Below are 17988 nucleotides of genomic sequence, written 5' to 3'. Positions count from 1 at the left end.
CCTGGTCCTGGTTACAGTGGATCTAGAGACTATCTTGAGAGTGTGTGTGAGGCGGGAATACACTCTGGATGGGACACCAATTTATCCCAAGGCACCATACACACACACACACACACATGCACACATTCACACACTCATTCACATCTCTCATGTTTTTGGGAGGTGGAAGGAAACCTAGAGAACCAGGAGGAAACTCACATGGAAAAGGGGAGAAAATATGCAACTCTACACAGACAGAAAGCTCAGGATCGAATGGTGGACCATGGAGCTGTGATGCCAGCATGCCACCTGAATGGAGTCTAAATGCATGCGGGACTATAATCTGTGACAGTAGAGGTAGCAGCAAGGCCGTTTCTTGCTATAAGAAGTGTAAGCAGTTGCTTAGGAGGAGAATGTCACTTAGTGGCCCAACAGGTTCAGAAACAGTGCAGGATAGCAGGATAAGAATTCCAAGAAATTCTCTAGAGCCAGTCATTTAGTTCAGTTGTTTTACTGCATTATATCTAACGTAGCTCTCTTATGCTATGGGAGACATTTTGTTGTGAATATTTTGTCCACTTGTCCCCTTAGAGGGAAAGCTCACTGCAAATCAATACAAAGTTATTCAAATTTTATTTAGCTTTAACCTTTATCCTATGATGTGAAACATTTCTGTCCTGATGGGAATGGTCACAAACCGTGCCACTGAAATGCCACACACAGCAAAACACAGCCACTGGGTTTCCTTTAATTTCTCACCAGGCTGTATGTCATGGCTTATCTACTGCATTGAGAAAACGATCTCCATTTCATTACTGACTGAACAATTTCCTTAATAACAGTTGTATATAGTAGATTGCTCTATTTCTTCCTTTTTGTGGATCTTCCCAGTTTTGCTTTCTTTTCAAGCGTGGTGTAAAGGTGTGTTAATAAAAAGCATAATTCTGCCTGTGCTTTGTCTGCCTTATGCTGAAATGGTTTTCAAAGGAGACATTAACTTGCATAATTTAACACTGTTCCCTGTACTCTTTAAAAGACATCTGTGAAGAGTGCAATAAAATTCACCCTTAATTAAGCTTTGGTATGCGAGGTAATTTTGTATGCTAATGACCTCTGCTCATTGGTCACCTCAGCAGGGGGTGGAACTGAGCTTTTACAGTGGTGAGGAGCACAAGACGGTACAAGAAAAAATCCAGCTTGCCATTGGTTATGGAAAGTTAAGGAATGAATCCATTGTGAAATATCATGCAAATAAACTAGCTCATTTAAAAACAAAATAAGATTTTGGAAATAATTCGAAATAAGTGCGCCACCTGACAGTTCTAGGGTCCCTGGTTCAATCCTGAGCTCGGGATTATTTCAGGTTACAGCCTGTGGGATGTTTCTGTGTATGTTCTCTGCATGTCTGTCTGGGTTTCCTCAGGGTTCTCTGGTTTCCTCCCACCTCCCAAAAACATACCAGTAGGTGAATAGTCTACACTAAACTACCCCTAGATGTGAATGTGTGTGTGTGTGTGTGTGTGTGTAATGCCCTCTGATGCACTGGCATCCTATCCAGGGTGTATTGGATGCCTCGCAGGCATTGTTCCTGTGATAGCCTTCCAATCCACCACGACCCTGACCAGCTCTTACTGAAGATGAATGAATGAATGAATGAATGAATGAATGAATTGATGGTTTTATTAAAATGCACTTTAATGTGCTAATATATGAGTCAAATAAAAATCTGATTCGTTTAGGAGCGTCACAATGAGCGAAAGCTATAATTTAATTACAGTGGTGCTTCTTCTTAAATCAAGCATATTTTAATCAGCTAAAATGTTTTAACTTATTATGTATTTCCTGTTGACTGTAGTTTCCTGGATACCAGTGACTCGTTTCTTGGGTTGAGTGTTTAATTTATTATTAGAAATTGCACATAGTGCTTTTTTTTCTTTTTTTCTTTTTTTTTCTTTCCCACAAAGACAAGCTTCATTTTCTACTCAATTTTGTTTAATCCCTTGGCGTTAATCCAATTTAAGGCTTACATGACCATAAGATCTTTTAGCTGCTGAAATCAGATAATGATCGGATTATTCATTTCTCTACAACTCTACAGCTCTTACACAGGGCAGGATGCAGAAAACAGTCATAACAATAAAGTACTCTAAATGGGCAAAGGTTTGTGCACACCTGACCGTCACACCCAGACGCGCTTTTGGAACTTCTTATTCCAGATTTAGGTCGGGTATTGATGTTGAGTGAGGAGGCCTGGGGTGCAGTCAGCGTTTCAGTTCAGTTCATGTTCAGTGAGGTTGAGGTCAGGGCTCTGTGGAGCCACTCGAGTTCTTCCACACCAACCTTGGCACAGCATGTGCTCATGGAGCTCGCTTTGTACACTGGAGTATTGTCATGCTGGAACAGGTTTGGGCCTCTTAGTTCCAGTGAAGCGAAATTGTAAAGCTACAGCATCCAGACATTTGGTGTGGAATGTTTGCTTCTTTTACATTGTGTGCTTCTAATTTTGTGGCAACACTTTGGGGAAGAACCACATTTGGGTGGGATGGTCAGGCGTACACATACTTTAGGCCATTTAGAGTATGAAGGTGATGGGAGTAGGAGTGCTCATTTAGGTGTGTGTGTGTGTGTGTGTGTGTGTGTGTGTTGCTACATCACATTATATCTCCCTACATTAATGTAAAGAAGCCCTGTCCTTCTGGTAAATTCTCCTATAATCTGTCTAGCTGTCTCTGTGCCTGTCTGTCTGTCTATCTGCCTGTTTGTCTGTCTATCTGTCTGTCTATCTATCTATCTATCTATCTATCTATCTGGCTATCTGGCTATCTTCTGTCTGTCTAACTATCTGTCAGTCTATATGTTTATCTGTCTGTCTGTCTATCTATCTGTCAGTCTATGTTTATCTGTCTGTCTGTCTGTCTGTCTATCTATCTATCTGTCTGTCTATCTATCTATCTGTCAGTCTATGTGTCTGTCTGTCTGTCTATCTATCTGTCAGTCTATATGTTTATCTATCTATCTATCTATCTATCTGTCTGTCTGTTTTTCAGTCTTTCTTTCAGTCTATGTGTCTGTCTGTCTATGTGTCTGTCTGTCTATGTGTCTGTCTGCTGTTTGTATGGTGTGTAGACAAAATGCCCCACACAAAGGTGTTGTGTGTTATCAGTGCGGTCCTGCCGCTCGAGGCGCTCTCCCACACACGCTCACATACACTCACACATGCACACACACCCCCAAAACCACATATACACACACTCACGCGCGCACACACACACACACACACACTCGCAGTCGCTTGAGCGCACACACAAACAAACATGGCGGCCAGGCAGAGGGGTAAGATGCTCGCTGTGGGTCGTAGCGCTGCGTGTGTGTACGTGTATTTGCTGTTATGGCTCGTTCCCGGCTCGCTCTGCTCCACACTCTGGCTTCACCGGGATCACAGGTTCATGCTGCCGCAGGACCGCGGCTTTTCTCTGCTCACTGCGTCTGATCAGCTCGCGGAGAGCGGCGCGGGGAGAGGCGCGGGGAGAGGCGCGGAGCAGCACAGCTCCAGCCAGCACCGACTCCGCGCTCGGAGGAGCACCGCCGACACAGCCGTGCCCAAGGTTTACGGACGGGTAAGACAAGTTTACCTTTTAATCAGGGGCAAGAACGAAGGATTTAAACGTCCTCCATCAATGATCAATCATTCTGTGCTCCTGCAATCTGTAACATTTCCAACCCTTGTTCACCTTTCTTCAGCATAGCAGCAGTCTGCTGGGACCTGTTTGTGTTTCTCCACTGCCTTTCTATCAGACACTACTTACCCTGGAAATGTCACATGGAACCATTTATTCTGACATCTAATCTGAAACCAGTGATGACTGGGTTATATCAGTTAAGGTTTAAAAAACAAACAAACAAACAAACAAACAGAAAAACACATCTCACCTGCATTGTTAGAAAATTGCAAAAAAAAAAACAACAACAAACCAGCAATTAACTTATACCTGATCAAGCAGAATAATCAGAATAAAATAATAAAAAGGGTTTCACTTTGATTTTTATATAGATTATGAATCGATGATTATTATGAATGATAATATGTAGTTGGATTTTAAGGTCAAATAGAGCTCTTGCACCAAGAAGAGTTGTTTTGCACCCTGTGGTGTACCACTACATCAAGCTGTTAGTGTGATTCATTAAAGGGATGTTGTGTGAGTGATCTCTCATGCTTTATCATTAACCTGTTGGAACAAAGCGAGCCTTATGTTTTTATTTGTTTTTGCCTTTATTGCACACCTGTGTAGTTTTCAGGACATGGATGTTATTGAGTGAAAGGTGTAAACCCGACAGGGAATTATTACAGGGTATAAAGGTGTTTCTGTTACAGGGTATACGTGAGGTGAGTTCATAGAAGGAGTTTTGAAATTTTGTTACAATGACATAGCAGATGTGAACATTCAAGTTCAAACCCTAGTTGCTCCTGTGTCTTCACCCTCCTTGAAGTATTCCACGTTTTGTAGTGTTACAACCCAGAACTGAAATGGAGTTCATTGGGGTTGTATTCATGAAGCTACATGAAAAACCATATTGTAGTAGAGGGAAAAAAAAACCCAATATAGTTTGCAAAATTATTTAGAAATCAGAAATGTAAAAAAGTTTTCATTGCACAAGTATTCAAGGGGGTCAATACTTATGAAAGGCACTGTAAACTGGTAGCATCAGAGGAACCTCACTTCAAGTGTCATCTTCTTCTTCTTCATAGACAGATTTTCAGTTATTAAGCTTAAAACATTAACACATACAGTAACTACTAAGCAGCTATAGTGAAAGTAATAGAAATGTATGGAGTATTAGAATGAGGAATGAAAGTCTGGACCCATAACTCATACGAGTTTAAGGGGTTAGTGGAAGGTTGGTTTGGCTCAGAAGGCACAGTCATGTGTTTTTAGAAATCTTCTTCCAAGCCATATAGGAAAGTCAGACCAAACTGTAAGAGGAATATTGCTCCAGTGAAGAGGATCCCAGCATGTTACACCTCGCATGCCTCATGATTGACCATAAAAGCTCCCGCAGCCCACAAGTTACAACCAAGCAGCCATTAAAAATACACTTACAGTCATAACACAGTAATTGGTGTTGGTGAGCATAGAAAACAGACCAACACATGGTATGATTTGGCTTTACAATGCTTAGAGAAAGCTTAATAAGTTTCATGCACAACAAAGCCTATATTTCACTCATGTCCACCTGGTTATCAAACAATTAAAATCATTGAGTCAAACGATTACTTTTGATATATATATGTGTATATGTATGTGTGTGTATGTATATATATATATATATATATATATATATATACACACATATACATATACACCGATCAGCCATAACATTATGACCACCTGCCTAATATTGTGTTGGTCCCCCTTTTGCTGCCAAAACAGCCCTTTGCTGTGGTATCTGGCACAAAGATGTTAACAGCAGATCCTTTAAGTCCTGTAAGTTGCGAGGTGGGGCCTCCATTGATTGGACTTGATGGCCAGCACACCCCACAGATGTTCGATTGGATTGAGATCTGGGGAGTTTGGAGGCCAAGTCAACACCTTGAACTCTTTGTCATGTTCCTCGAACCATTCCTGAACAATTTTTACAGTGTGGCAGGGTGCATTATCCTGCCGAAAGAGGTCACTTCCATTGACAGTGGACAGAGGTCAGTATGGGTACTCTGACAGGTCTGTGGCTACACAGCCCCATACGCAGCAAGCTGCGATGCACTGTGTGTTCTGACACTTTTCTATCATAGTTTCAGCAATTTGTGCTACAATAGCTCTTCTGTGGGATCAGACCAGACGGACTAGCCTTCACTCCCCACGTGCATCAGTGAGCCTTGGGCGCCCATGACCCTGTCGTTAGTTCACCGGTTGTCCTTCTTTGGACTGCTTTTGGTAGGTACTAACCACTGCATACCGGGAACACCCCACAAGGCCTGCCGTTTTGCTCTGACCCAGTCATCTAGCCATCACAATTTGGCCGTTGTCAAAGTCTCTCTAATCCTTACGCTTGCCCATTTTTTCTGTTTCCAGCACATCAACTTCGAGAACCGACTGGTCACTTGCTGCCTAATGTATCTCAACCCTTGACAGGTGCTATTGTAACGAGATAATCAATATTATTCACTTCACCTGCCAGTGGTCATAATGTTATGGCTGATCGGTATGTGTGTGTGTGTGTGTGTGTGTGTATATATATATATATATATATATATTACACACACCCACCCAGGGTGTCTCAAAAATCTCAATACATAAGGAACTATGTACGCCAGCACCACGCCAGTTGTGCTTCCTTAGTCAGTGGATGTTCGTGGATGTTTGGTCTGCAACACTTCCAGTCTTTTTGAATTTGTTAATACGTTCGGCAGCAGTGTCGTGTGTGTGATGTGCTTGCCATGTATCCTGTTAAAGTCCATCGTAACCTTGCGACAGCTTCCCAATCCAGCCATGAGAATGATTTCATGACGTTCTTCTTTTGTCAAAGGCATTCTTAAAGGCTATCTGAAAAAATACATAAACTAAGTAAAAATTTTGGAAGACGTTTTGCTAAAGAATGTTAATTTCCCCTCGGTATGGAGACTTTTGGGACACTCTGTAGAATAGAATATTTTGTTCCAGTATCTGTGGAGAAAATATTGGCGAATAATACAATGTTTCGATTTGTTACTGACACGCCTGAGTATAACCCACTGTGACATACAGTACAGTTGTGGTAAATCTAGGTCAACTGAAATGGATGATGTTTCTTGGCTCTTAAACTATTTAACTTGTTAATGACTTGAATGAACAATGAGTCAAACCAGTTACACTTTTCATAATGCAGCTCAGCTGCCTGCTCTTAAAAGTCTTTCAGTATTGTCTTCTGGTTGTATGATGATGAGATACAAACCACATACCTCAGGAAAAAAACATTGTTAATAAAAAAAAAATAACAAAGGGAATAAATAGATGGAGTGGGAGGAAGAGTCCCAAAATACTGTACTGCAATGTAACAGTTTTAGCTGGAACCAATAAATTTAAAGGAGAAATCCATCATGAATGACTTGCAGCTTCCACTGTGCAAAAGATTTAGTTTATGAATAAATTCTTAACATTTCTGGTTTGCATTTCTTTCATCAACAAGTCTATTTTCACTTCGGTGAAGTTCACTTAGTTTCCCCACAATGCCAGGTGACTACCTGAGGATAGTGGCGTCAATGAGAAATCATGTCTTCTCAATAAAGAAAGTGATGCAGCAGTGCTTTAGTGTCCTTTAGTCTGTTCAGCTATCTCACCTCCTCACATGTAAACTCTGCTCTAACAGATCAGCTTTCAAAGCTGATTTTAATACCAAGACCACCATCAATGGCGTTGTCCATGTCATCTCGTAGATCGCTGACTAGCTGAGCCGAGTCTCTGCCGTAACTCGGCGCAATTACGTCGTGTAGCTGAGTATTGCATTCTGGAACTTCGAGTCTATCATATGCCGTGTCTATTACTTTACTTCTACATTCGAGTTCTCTTAATATGGCGTTGAATCTTGCTGGAAAGTGAGTGAGTGAGTGAGCGAGAGAAGAAGCTGTTTTTAGAAGCTAACAGTTGCTGAAAATGTTTCTCTCGTGCTAGCAACGTCCCTCTACAAAGTCAGTGCAAAACATAACCTCTAACTTCTCTCAGGAATCACGAAAATACGGCACCAATTAACAAATTACCAACCAAAATCGCATATTTATAACACATTTAACGTAACAACAGACTGACTAGAAGAGGTGCTTTTGAAAAGCTGTGTTTAAAACTGAAACAAGCGGTGTGTGAGAGATGTTGGTCAATGTGGGTAGAAGAGCACCTTATATATTATATCTGTGTATCTAGGTTTGATAATTGGACGAATGATTGGCATAGCAAAGTGTATTGATTTATGAGGAGAGAGTGAGCGAGCGAGCGAGCGAGCGAGCGAGAGAGAAGGACTGAACTCATCAGTGAGCACATACTCAATCCTGTGTGTTTCCTCCAGCATTAAGTAAAACAGGAAGAACAGCTTTAGCAACAGTAAACACACAGAACAGCTGACAGACTCTCACTGCCGTGCACAGGAAATTCTTTATGAAGTGCTCTCCGAGGTCTGCATGGCGCCCGTATTAGTCGCTATTAAAGATTTGCAGGATGTTTTCTATTTCTATTCCCTTTATTGTCTTTGTATTAGAATTGATCTGAAGTATGTTGGACATCATGATGTATCATGTGAAAAGCCCCATACAGATACAGATGCATCTATTTTAAGTAAAAATAATAAACCTTAACCAGACAGAAAAGACTGACTGAAGATATACTGACTGAAGATCTGATTTTACCGAAAATATATGTTCACCCTCATGTGATCTCAGTGTTACTCAGTACCAGTAAATTTCTGCTTCACCTTGTGGTTTCGTTTCTTCTGTTCTTTTGGTTTTGTGAAGAATCTGTTCCCAGTAGCTCCTCACTGATGACGCATTAACACTTCAGCATTGTTTTTGACACATTTATAAGCATGAAGAGCAGCTAAAAGCGAACGATTCAGATCCCTTTGTGTTTCATTCAAGCGTTTTTCGAACAAAACCCTTCATCAGGGCTTTCCACTGATTCACCTGATAAATAACTGCCAGCTGGGAAACTGATTGAAACCAAAAATTGAGTTCTTGAGAGAAATATTGAGGCTAAATAAGAAAAAAAAGAACCCTTCTAATTCAGGCACTTATGCTAGACCGATTTCATAAATCTCCCGGTACAATTAAACTTAATCTCATTTTGTGATTGCTCTCCATTTTTCTCATTTGCTACATTTAGCCTTTTTGCCCTGGAAGACCTTCATGTATATGAAGATTCCAGATTCCTCTGGAAAACGCTCAGCTCATAATTTCCACGCGTCTCTCTTAGATTGGGAAAGGGTATTGATTTTGGCTTCAGGATAGATTCACAGCAAGGGTCATGAATACTAATGTGACAACGTCTTCTTAAAACAACAAAATGAGTGGTTTGGGTATGTGAACCAGTCGACAATGACTGGTTGTGTTTTTCGGAAACATTTTAGCTAGTTTATCTTTCATACGACTTTATGATAAATTCTGTTTGTATACTAAAGCACTTGAGGCTTTTCTTTTCTTTCAAGAGCCATACAGGGCTGGATAAGGATCTTAACCACAGATAGGAGCTGTGTTTGCCTCTTTGTATACATTCTGGAAGGGAGTGAGTTATGGATTTGTGCTTACCTTAGTGTTTTTGCCCAAAAAAATGAGTGCAAATGGACGAAAGCCCATGATAAAAGCATGATAATCGAAAGTGGGCGGGAGGTGAGGAGATTTTATTGGATTCCTACTGAGAACTCAATCTGTGTGAGAGGAACAGTGTGCGGTCTTTACGCACGGTCAGACCAACCAGCTTTTCCTTCAAGCGTGTCACAAGAAAGAAAGCCATGAGTCACCACTAGAGCAAAATCCACTTGGGTCTGAAGCACAGGACATTCATACCTGGCCTTGCTAGCACTGATAAAGCCACTGTGTGATGTTTTTCAACACATCTAATAAAACTGAAATGGCTCCCCAGTGTCCCAGCAGTTAAAACTTTACCAGTGCTACTGCTAAACACTATTAAATGGGCTTTTCTTATTTATTTATTTATGTGGAAGCTTTTTTGGTTTTGTGCATGGTTGATTGCATGCAAATTGAACTGCTGGCCACGGTATCAGTGCTGCAGAGATGATGTCATCTCCATCGGCTTAATGCTTGCAGCAGTGGCTGTAGCAGCACTCATTCTGTCCCCCCCCGATACACACACACACACACACACACACACACACACATGCACACTGTTGATAATACATAACAGCATGAGAGATTGTAAGCATTCACATACATTTCCTCGTAATATCCAATGTTGCAAAGGTCACATAGCTGTTTTTATACTTGCATAGTACTAGATTTGCATAAAAAAGAGCTCAGCAGACTGTCCAGAAGAATTATAGCCTCTGTCTGTCATATCCCAGGATTATATTGTCATGAGGAAACGATTGCAACGTTGCAAACTTTTACAATATTTGTCTTGTGCGCTGCAATGTTGAGTCTGAGAGCACATCGGCTAAAGCCAAAAAGCAGCTTTTCCCCTGAATGTCAGTGGGCCATGGCGAAGGAAGAAAGCAGTGATTTACGCATCTTGGAGCACAAGTACCCTTATTCAGCAGCAAGAATGTTCCAGCTTCTAGATGGCGGGACAAGGCGGTAGTGAAAGCCAACTGGTGTTCAATTATGGTAATTAAAGCCCTCGTATGAATGGTGTGAGTAGCTGAGTAGTGGTGAGCCTTGAAAAGCAGTGCATTTGCTCAAAGAGGAGAGGGAGTCCCTAATTAATTATTAAATTAATAGAATTAGACTTTGATAGAAAGTATTTGAAGACGTGATAATGCAGGTCTGTTTTATGTCTCTCTTGCTGTTGAAGATTAACATGGATGTATTTACATTTACAGTATTTGGCAGATGTCCTTATCCCGAGTGCTTTGTAGTCGTCATCCAAAAGAAAAAAAAAAAAAACCCTCACACTAGTGCAAAAAGATCAGGGTTTAAATATCGAGCTAAAGCCCTTTTTGAAGGAGTCAATACAGCAAGTTGGTACAGCAATAAAAGAGTGGTTTTTTTTTTTTTTTTTTTTTTTTTTTTTTTTTTTTTTTTAAGTGCCAATATAAGGTTGCTTTCATGTACAATATGCAGCATTTTCTCAGTTTGAATCAAGCCCTGGTGTGTTCCCCATCGGTGCGGTTCTTTTGTGCAGGTGAGAACGCAGCAATCACATTCTGGAGCAATTAACCAAACATGCCATGTATTTTGGGATGTGGGTGACATTTTTTTTTCTTTTTTTTTTTTTAGAACTGCTAAACTTGAATCACGAGGTGCAAACTGAGTTAAAGGGCAGAGCCCTAGAAATGCAATGTGTTCTGGATATTTGGACCAATGAGCAAAAAATTAACAGTGAACGCATACACAAAATATAAATGTCAAATTTAAAGTAGGTACTTACGTAATTATCTAGGGGTGTAACGATGCATCGCGATACAAAAATGTGTGACTCTCATTGTGGAAGTCAGCATTCTATTAATTATGCATGAAATTGAAATTGCATTGTTTGAATGCCAGAAGCCCCAATCTGTGCATCCTATAGAGATAAAATATATAGAGAGCGTGCTGGTCACATGATTGCATTCATTTGTGTGCCAGTATCGGAAATCATCTGCACTTGTGATGTGACCAATAGCTCCGGATCACAGCGACCAACAAACATTATAGGTTATACACTCCTGGGCCAAAAAAAAAAAAAAAAAGGGCCAGGCTCAAAATTGCAAAATATTAAGCTTTTAATGGTCTTAACAACAAGTGATTGCTGAGACAATCAGCAAGAATTAAACAAGTTTCCAAAAATATCTTCTGAGATGTTTTTTTTCCTTAAAAGATTAGTCATTATAGGATTCATAGATCTACAGTATTTGTTTATTTCTTGATAATTTCCTGACCTTCACTGATTTCTTCTTAAGACCATTAAAAGCTTAATATTTTGCTATTTAAGGCTTGGCCCATTTTTTTGTCCAGGAGTGTACATATATGGTTACACAAACCACATTATAACCATTAAAAAGAGCTCTTCAGTAGCTTTCAAACAACACCAGCCATGTTTGAAGCTCTATTTCCGGTTAATATGATGCATCAGACGCTGCTTTTGGAGCTCTTTATGTTTCAATCGATCGTTTTCCCCAGGTCAGAGACTTTGTTTATTCAATCAGTTTTTTGGGAAAATTTCTAAATGTATGCATTTATTATGAAGATATGGTGAACCTGTAGTACATTGTGTTTACAATATTACAAGTCTCTTCTTCTTGAAACTTCTTGAAAATTTTGTTCAAAATATTCTGAGAATCGAATGATTCGAATCGTGAAGCCAGTGTAGTGAATTCAATCGTGAACAGAGTGCATCATTACACCCCTGTAGTGTATCGTTACAAATCGTTACCCCTTGGTAAAGGTTTTTTACTTTTTTCCAACTTTTTTTCTGACTAATGAATGAAGTTCAATCACCGATTTTTTTTTTTTTTTTTTTTTTTTTTTTTTTTTTTTTTTTTTTTTTTTTTTTGGCTCATTTAATTACGTACATTAAGAAAACAAAAGAAGCCAAGTAGCAAATGGACTAGTAGGTGTGAAAGTGTCGAGTGAAGATGCAGGTCTTCAGTTTTAACCTGCAGACAGCCAGTGACAGAGCTGTTTGGACAGACAGGAAGAATCTGAGTGCCAGTACAGAGAAAAGTCTCGATGCATGTCTTCCTTGTATGTTGATGGATGGTGAGTCAAGTCGAGCTTTGCTAGAAGCTCTAAGGCAGTATAGATGTACATCATATGTCCATGACATATGCCTATAAATATAAAGTATATGGATTGTTAGAATTTATGAATAAATTTATGTATAAGGAGACATACCAGACTTAACAACTTCACAACTGTTCCATCTCAGTGAGCTCATCATTCTAAATGTAAAGCTGTTCAGAACCACAGTTTAGGCATTGCATTAAAAGCTGTGTGGATTTACTGCATAGTCATGTGACTCTGCATCAGCAAATTTGGATTTCAGCCCAATCTTAAACCTCTGCTTATATTACCTCTGTTTATACACTAATGCCGTGAACGTATCTGCTTCCTTGATGTGTTTGAATACTTTAAAACCACTATAATGACATTATTTTGCTTCACCATTAAAACCTACTATTGTTATTTGCTTGTGAAACAGAATATATAGAGATAAGCTTGTGCTCCAAAGGGGAAATGCTGCTGGTTTGTAATATTTCACTTTAATGGGGCATCAGAAGAGCTATCATCTGAAAAGCCCACACCCCATCAGGGTCCTGAATTAAAGATGAGAAAGGCTTCGTAGCTCAGAATCCCAAATTGTAAAGCTGACACATTTTACTCTCTCTCTCTCTTTCTCTTTTTCTCTCTCTCTCAGCCACTTGGGTTTTGTTGTGCCTCCTTGTGTGTGTTTTGTCTAGGCTAATGCTTGTTTGTGCTGTGGGAAATGTGTAAAGTCGTTTGGCTGAGAGGATGGATTTGGGTCTAATATATCAGATACACACCTGCATTGCAGCAACAGGAACAGCCACAGCAGGTGTTGAGAGAACAGCTGGGAGAGGCGTTTTTTTTTCCATTTAGCATTTATAATAGTGCACTTAGGTTATAGTTTATTTATACTGAATGGAGGAGGACCAGATGAAAAATAGACTGAGTTTCTAACGTACTTTTGGGTAGAATTTGAGCTCTAGAAGTTATGTGGTAGAAAAAAAAAACATTGGAATGATTTGTTTACTCTTGTACATGAAACCCCGCCTCCTGGAATCTACAATGGCTAGTTCAGTGGCTAGCTATTTAACTTTAATATGGCAAATTTAACTATAAACACGCAAATAACTTACTGATTTGTAGATGCAAGAGTAGTTCAGAAGAAGAAAAAGAGCGAGTTGGGAAGTTTATAGCTTATTTCATACCACCATGATATATATTTAATTAGCAAATCTGGCTGACTAGCTTGCAAGCACTGTTGTTAATCATTGTTCGCTAGTTTTGACAAAGACAGCTACAAACACACGAAATACTGACATGGCAGATAGCTTACTGATTTGTTGAGCTATCAATGATCCAAATAGTCGATGAGGTTAGTCTCACTAGCTTTACATCTAGTAGTCGCTACAGAGTCGGGTATGTTTCATTAATAGACATGACTGAAAACTTCCTACTTTCACAGAAAAAGGCAATTTGACAGACATGGCAGATGACCAACCACAGACCTTGCGTCCCATATTTTTGTTTTTCCTCTTGGAAACCAGCACAGTGAATTGCAGAGAGCCAATCAGATTGCAGCCTTCAAGATTCCGAAGCTAGTGGCCAGAAAAACTCCCAAAAGATTTCACACTCCATGGCCAAAGCTGAGAATAACTAGAGAATAATTACACTGTAACATTAAATTCATTCTTAATTATTGTATTATCTGAAGGAGAAATGTAGCTCATTTGGGACCCAGCTTCATCATCTTCACAGTCATCAGGTTTCTCCATCTTGGAAAAGCAACTCCCAAATTTACCCTTGTTTTTATTTCTTTTGGTGCCATTATGCTTTACCAGGGGAATAGCACCAGATTTTGGACCCCTGGGAACAACAGTGAGAAACACTGTCCATCACATTAGCTACTTAATCAGCTAGCTACAAAAACTGTTAACGTGCTGCATTGAACAAATCAAATTCTGTGCCGTTTTATCATCTTGTACTTACGCTGTGTTCGGCTAGAGGAACTTGTAACTTGTAAATCAAATGCAGCATTATTACAGGAACTGAAAAGGTAGTATGTAGCTAGTTAGTGGCTTAGCATGACATATTTACTTTTGGCATATTAGGCTCACCTGTTTTCTGAAAGAAACTGGTCAGAAATATACTGCCCACTTTTTCCTTTCTCTCTCTCTCTGTCTCTCTCTGTCTCTCTCTCTCTCTCTCTGCTCCTTTTGTTTCTGAAATATCTTTCTGTGTAGCATTGGATCCCTATGTTTGTGTTTTATTGTGTTCCCTAGATATTTCAGGAAGAACAATAAAAACATTGACCCGTGAGATTATGCTGTCAATCACTGCCTGGGTAAACCCTTCACATGGTGAAATTTTGTATTAAAGGCAGATCAGTTATCTTTTTATGGGCCGAAAATAATAATTTAGGCCAAAACCTAATTATTCGTCTTTTTTTTTTTTTTTGCCTGTTTGCCAGAATTCAGTCATAACAACATAAAATGGGTTTAATCAGACCACTAGACATATATTATGTGGCCACAGATCCATTACTGACCACAGCTGATTAAGTAAATAGTGTAGCTAATTAAATGTTCTCTATATGTGCAGTCTAATGTTTAAAAAAGTGTTTGACTTAATATGTTTTTCATTTAGCCTTGTGTAATGACAGTTGTTGTTTTTCTATTTACAGGCCAACCTGAATGACTCTCATAACCAGATGGTTGTGCATTGGGCTGGAGAGAAGAGTAACGTCATCGTGGCTTTGGCAAGAGACAGCATTGGAGCCACCGACCCCAAGAGCAGCTCGGTGAGTGTGTGATTGTGTTCAAAGCTGACATGTCGCCGCTCTCTCTTCGTGGCTGAGTGTCCTGACATTTCCTGAGAGTACTCTTCAGTGGAGTGAAACCCTCACTCCTGCAGGTCTACTACCCAGTTTATGACTTATTCAAGTCAATAATGGTACGACAGTGGAATCGTGAGAGAACTGGGGATTCATCTATTCATCTCAGATTGTAGAGGTCTCGCAGGTCTCTCGCTGTCCTGTAGAAGCCACACTTTATCTACACTACCTGGCATCTTTTTTTATGAAGTTGACAAAAAGCCAGGTTGTCTGGCACAGCTGAGAAGCCGCTTTTGAATCAGCAGGAGCCATGGTGACAAATTCTGCTGTTTAACGGTTTATTTATTACTTAAAAATGCTACATTGCCAATTATTTACAGTTTTCAAGGAGAAGATGCACCATATTTGCACAATAGCACAAACTCTTAATGGATTGTAACAGAATATGTTGAACATTAAATACATTGGGCCTCATTGATCAATTTATTAGTGAAATTGTGTGCAAATGTTTTTCATAGGCCAAACCGCAAAAGTTTTGGTAACACTAATTTTCTTCATATGCTAGTCACCTGTAAATTTTCAAGTGGATTTAGATTTGGTGACACCCACAATGCTCCATAAAAGGAAATCCTCACAGAGAGCTGAAAGCGACGAAATGACGAATAAACGGTGAAAGAGCGCCGCCTAAGTGCTTTGTGTGCTAAATCCTCCAGTAATACAGCTGAGCCACTGCAGCGTCATTTCTTTTGACATAACTGAATGGCTAGTCTTATTTGTTTTAATTTATATTTCTTTTGGATTCCTTTCAATTAATATGAAACGATTTAATTTCACAAAATCAGTTTGTCATTGAAATACGCTAAATAAGCTATTTAAACGTGACAGTGTATACTGCAAACAAAAATGCAGTAACTCGTGGCAGTTATACGATTACGCAATCACTCGAGGTTTACATTAGTGAGTCTCCTATTACATAAATTTGCACAAACTCATGAGCTTTCATAGGTTATGAATGTTTTTCTGAACTAACTACCTTTTCATGAATACCACCTTTCTTGTTTAAATGCTCCTGTGAGCGATTTACGAATAAATTCTTTAGTATCCTGCTTGATGAATGAGACTCATTTATCAAGTCTTCATTGCTGCAGTACTAAAAGCTTAAAATGTAACTCGCACCCTGTCACCTGCAAGCACGGTGATATCCTCCATTCTTATGTGCTCACAGTTTGTTTCTCTTCGCCTGTCTGTCTGCAGAAACTCTGCATTACTCTGTATAATAGTTTTCCAGTTGCATGTCAGGAAATCACAGCGCTGCTGGGCTGTAGAGACCTGTGCTCACGACAACATATTCTGCCTTTATTGGAGCCTGTCAGATTAAAAAGCTCCATCTGTTTCTCACAGCTTCTGCGTGTGACTCTTCCTCTGATTATATCATCCTAAAGCCTGTCAAACAATCAGCAGAACGTTTGCACCTCCACATCACTACCATGTGCTGTTCAGCCCTGTTGGAAATTTACACAGTATGTGACAGTTTAAATACATCATGGTTTCATATTATCATGGTAGTAATCAACCGTGAACAAAACACACACACACAAGCTGGTGGTGAAACCAGTGTACCAGTGTCTTTGTGCATGACATTGTAAATATACCAGGAAACAAAGAGATCAGGTCTCCTGATTGTCCTTTTTGTGTAGTAAGTAATGTTACAGGAGAACATACATTATGTCGTAATTATGGTCAGTTCACACCGGATAAATGATCCATGTATGTATAAATCACAGAGATAGGAGTGTCTTCATGATGTATGCATGCTAAAAACTCCATGCATACTATATACACCTCAAATACAATATTTGACCTTTATAGTCTTCTCGTTGTAGGACTTGTGGCTGCAAAAGTTGCACTTATTATCACTTAAGTCTTTTTAAATGTCGTATATTTTGTTCTAGGTTTTAAACCTGGTTAATAAGTTGATTAAATTTGGTTTTGGTTGCAGATAATAGAAAAAATGAGCACTTCCTGTAGTATCTTTATAATGAGGAAAAAGCGCAAAGCCTCTTTCCCACAAGATGTAGTGGGATCTTTACCAACATGTCAATTTCGATGAGATACAGTGAGAGTAAAAAGTATTTGATCCCTTGCTGATTTTGTTGGTTTGCCCACTAATAAAGACATGATCATTCTATACTTTTAATGGTAGATGTATTCTAACATGGAGAGACAGAATATCAAAACGAAAATCCAGAAAATAACTTTAAAGAATATATTTTAATTGATTTGTATTTCATTGAGGGAAATAAGTATTTGATCCCTCTAGCCAAAAGCACTTAATACTTGGTGGCACAGCCTTTGTTTGCAAGCACAGCGGACAGACATTTGTTGTAGTTAACCACAAGGTTAGCACACATATCAGGGGGAATTTTGGCCCACTCTTCTTTGCAGATCCTCTCTAAATCATTAAGGTTGGTGGGCTGTCGCTTGGCAACTCGGACCTTCAGCTCCCTCCATAGATTTTCGATTGGATTGAGGTCCGGAGACTGGCTGGGCCACTCCATGACCTTAATGTGGTTCTTCTTGAGCCACTCCTTTGTTGCCTTTGCTGTATGCTTCGGGTCGTTGTCATGTTGGAAGACCCAACCACGGCCCATTTTCAACTTCCTGGCAGAGGGGAGGAGGTTGTCTCTCAGGACTGCACGGTACATGGCTCCATCCATCTTCCCACTGATGCGGTGAAGTAGCCCTGTGCCCTTGGCAGAGAAACACCCCCAAAACATAATGCTTCCACCTCCATGCTTGACGGTGGGCACAGTGTTCCTGG

The 17988-nt window shown here is 39.8% G+C and overlaps 1 protein-coding gene across 2 annotated transcripts in view; it reads left to right on the top strand.

The window, feature by feature from the left end:
• The first annotated feature begins 3229 nt into the window (after window positions 1-3229).
• Window positions 3230-17988, top strand: part of sorl1 (sortilin-related receptor, L(DLR class) A repeats containing) — a 75785-nt gene continuing 61026 nt past the window's right edge. For both annotated transcript variants that reach the window (XM_026924164.3, XM_026924163.3), the window contains exons 1-2: window positions 3230-3596; window positions 15018-15134. In XM_026924164.3, coding sequence (XP_026779965.2) covers window positions 3294-3596; window positions 15018-15134 — 420 coding nt within the window. In that variant the 5' untranslated portion in view covers window positions 3230-3293. The remainder of the gene's footprint in view (window positions 3597-15017; window positions 15135-17988) is intronic.

The sequence above is a fragment of the Pangasianodon hypophthalmus genome, chromosome 14, assembly GCF_027358585.1.
Source record: "Pangasianodon hypophthalmus isolate fPanHyp1 chromosome 14, fPanHyp1.pri, whole genome shotgun sequence".
Lineage (NCBI taxonomy): Eukaryota > Metazoa > Chordata > Actinopteri > Siluriformes > Pangasiidae > Pangasianodon > Pangasianodon hypophthalmus.
The sequence above is the reverse complement of the archived record's forward strand: the minus strand, read 5'-3'. Positions and strand labels throughout refer to the sequence as shown.